The sequence below is a fragment of the Egretta garzetta genome, unplaced genomic scaffold, assembly GCF_000687185.1.
Source record: "Egretta garzetta isolate BGI_Z169 unplaced genomic scaffold, ASM68718v1 scaffold332, whole genome shotgun sequence".
Classification (NCBI taxonomy): domain Eukaryota; kingdom Metazoa; phylum Chordata; class Aves; order Pelecaniformes; family Ardeidae; genus Egretta; species Egretta garzetta.
In genome coordinates, this window is record NW_009258879.1 from 1,608,152 (window position 1) to 1,608,543 (window position 392).

General features: G+C 66.1%; 1 protein-coding gene across 1 annotated transcript in view; it reads right to left on the bottom strand.

Annotated features, from left to right (window-relative positions):
• GRM7 (glutamate metabotropic receptor 7) overlaps nucleotides 1-392 on the bottom strand; it is a 288,512-nt gene that overhangs the window by 286,742 nt on the left and 1,378 nt on the right. Inside the window, exon 2 of the mRNA XM_035889467.1 lies at nucleotides 19-392. Coding sequence (XP_035745360.1) covers nucleotides 19-294 — 276 coding nt within the window. The 5' untranslated portion in view covers nucleotides 295-392. The remainder of the gene's footprint in view (nucleotides 1-18) is intronic.

Genomic DNA, 392 nt, shown 5'->3' on the forward strand with positions numbered 1-392 from the left:
GGCGCCGCGCAGCCCTACCTGGAAGAGCCGGAGGATGTTGGCCACCATAATGGACACCGAACTTCCCGACGCCCCGATCACTCCAACTACTTTTTCCGGCTTGACGAAGACGGGCGGCTCCCCGTTGGTGCACCGCACGTCGGAGGTGTCCTTCTGGATGAGAGCCTGGACGAAGGTGAGGGACTGCTCCAGCGCGTAGGTGTCGCGGGAGCAGGTGTCCAGGATGCGTGCGCCCAGCGTGACATTGGGCAGCAGGTCCGGGTCGCTGTTGATCTGGTCCAGGGCGTAGAGCATCGCCTCCAGCCTGTGGATGCCGGTCTCCTTCTTGATGTCCCCGCAGGGCACGCCCGGGGGGCCCTTGGCGTGGACGGGGAAGAGGCCGCCCAGGGTGA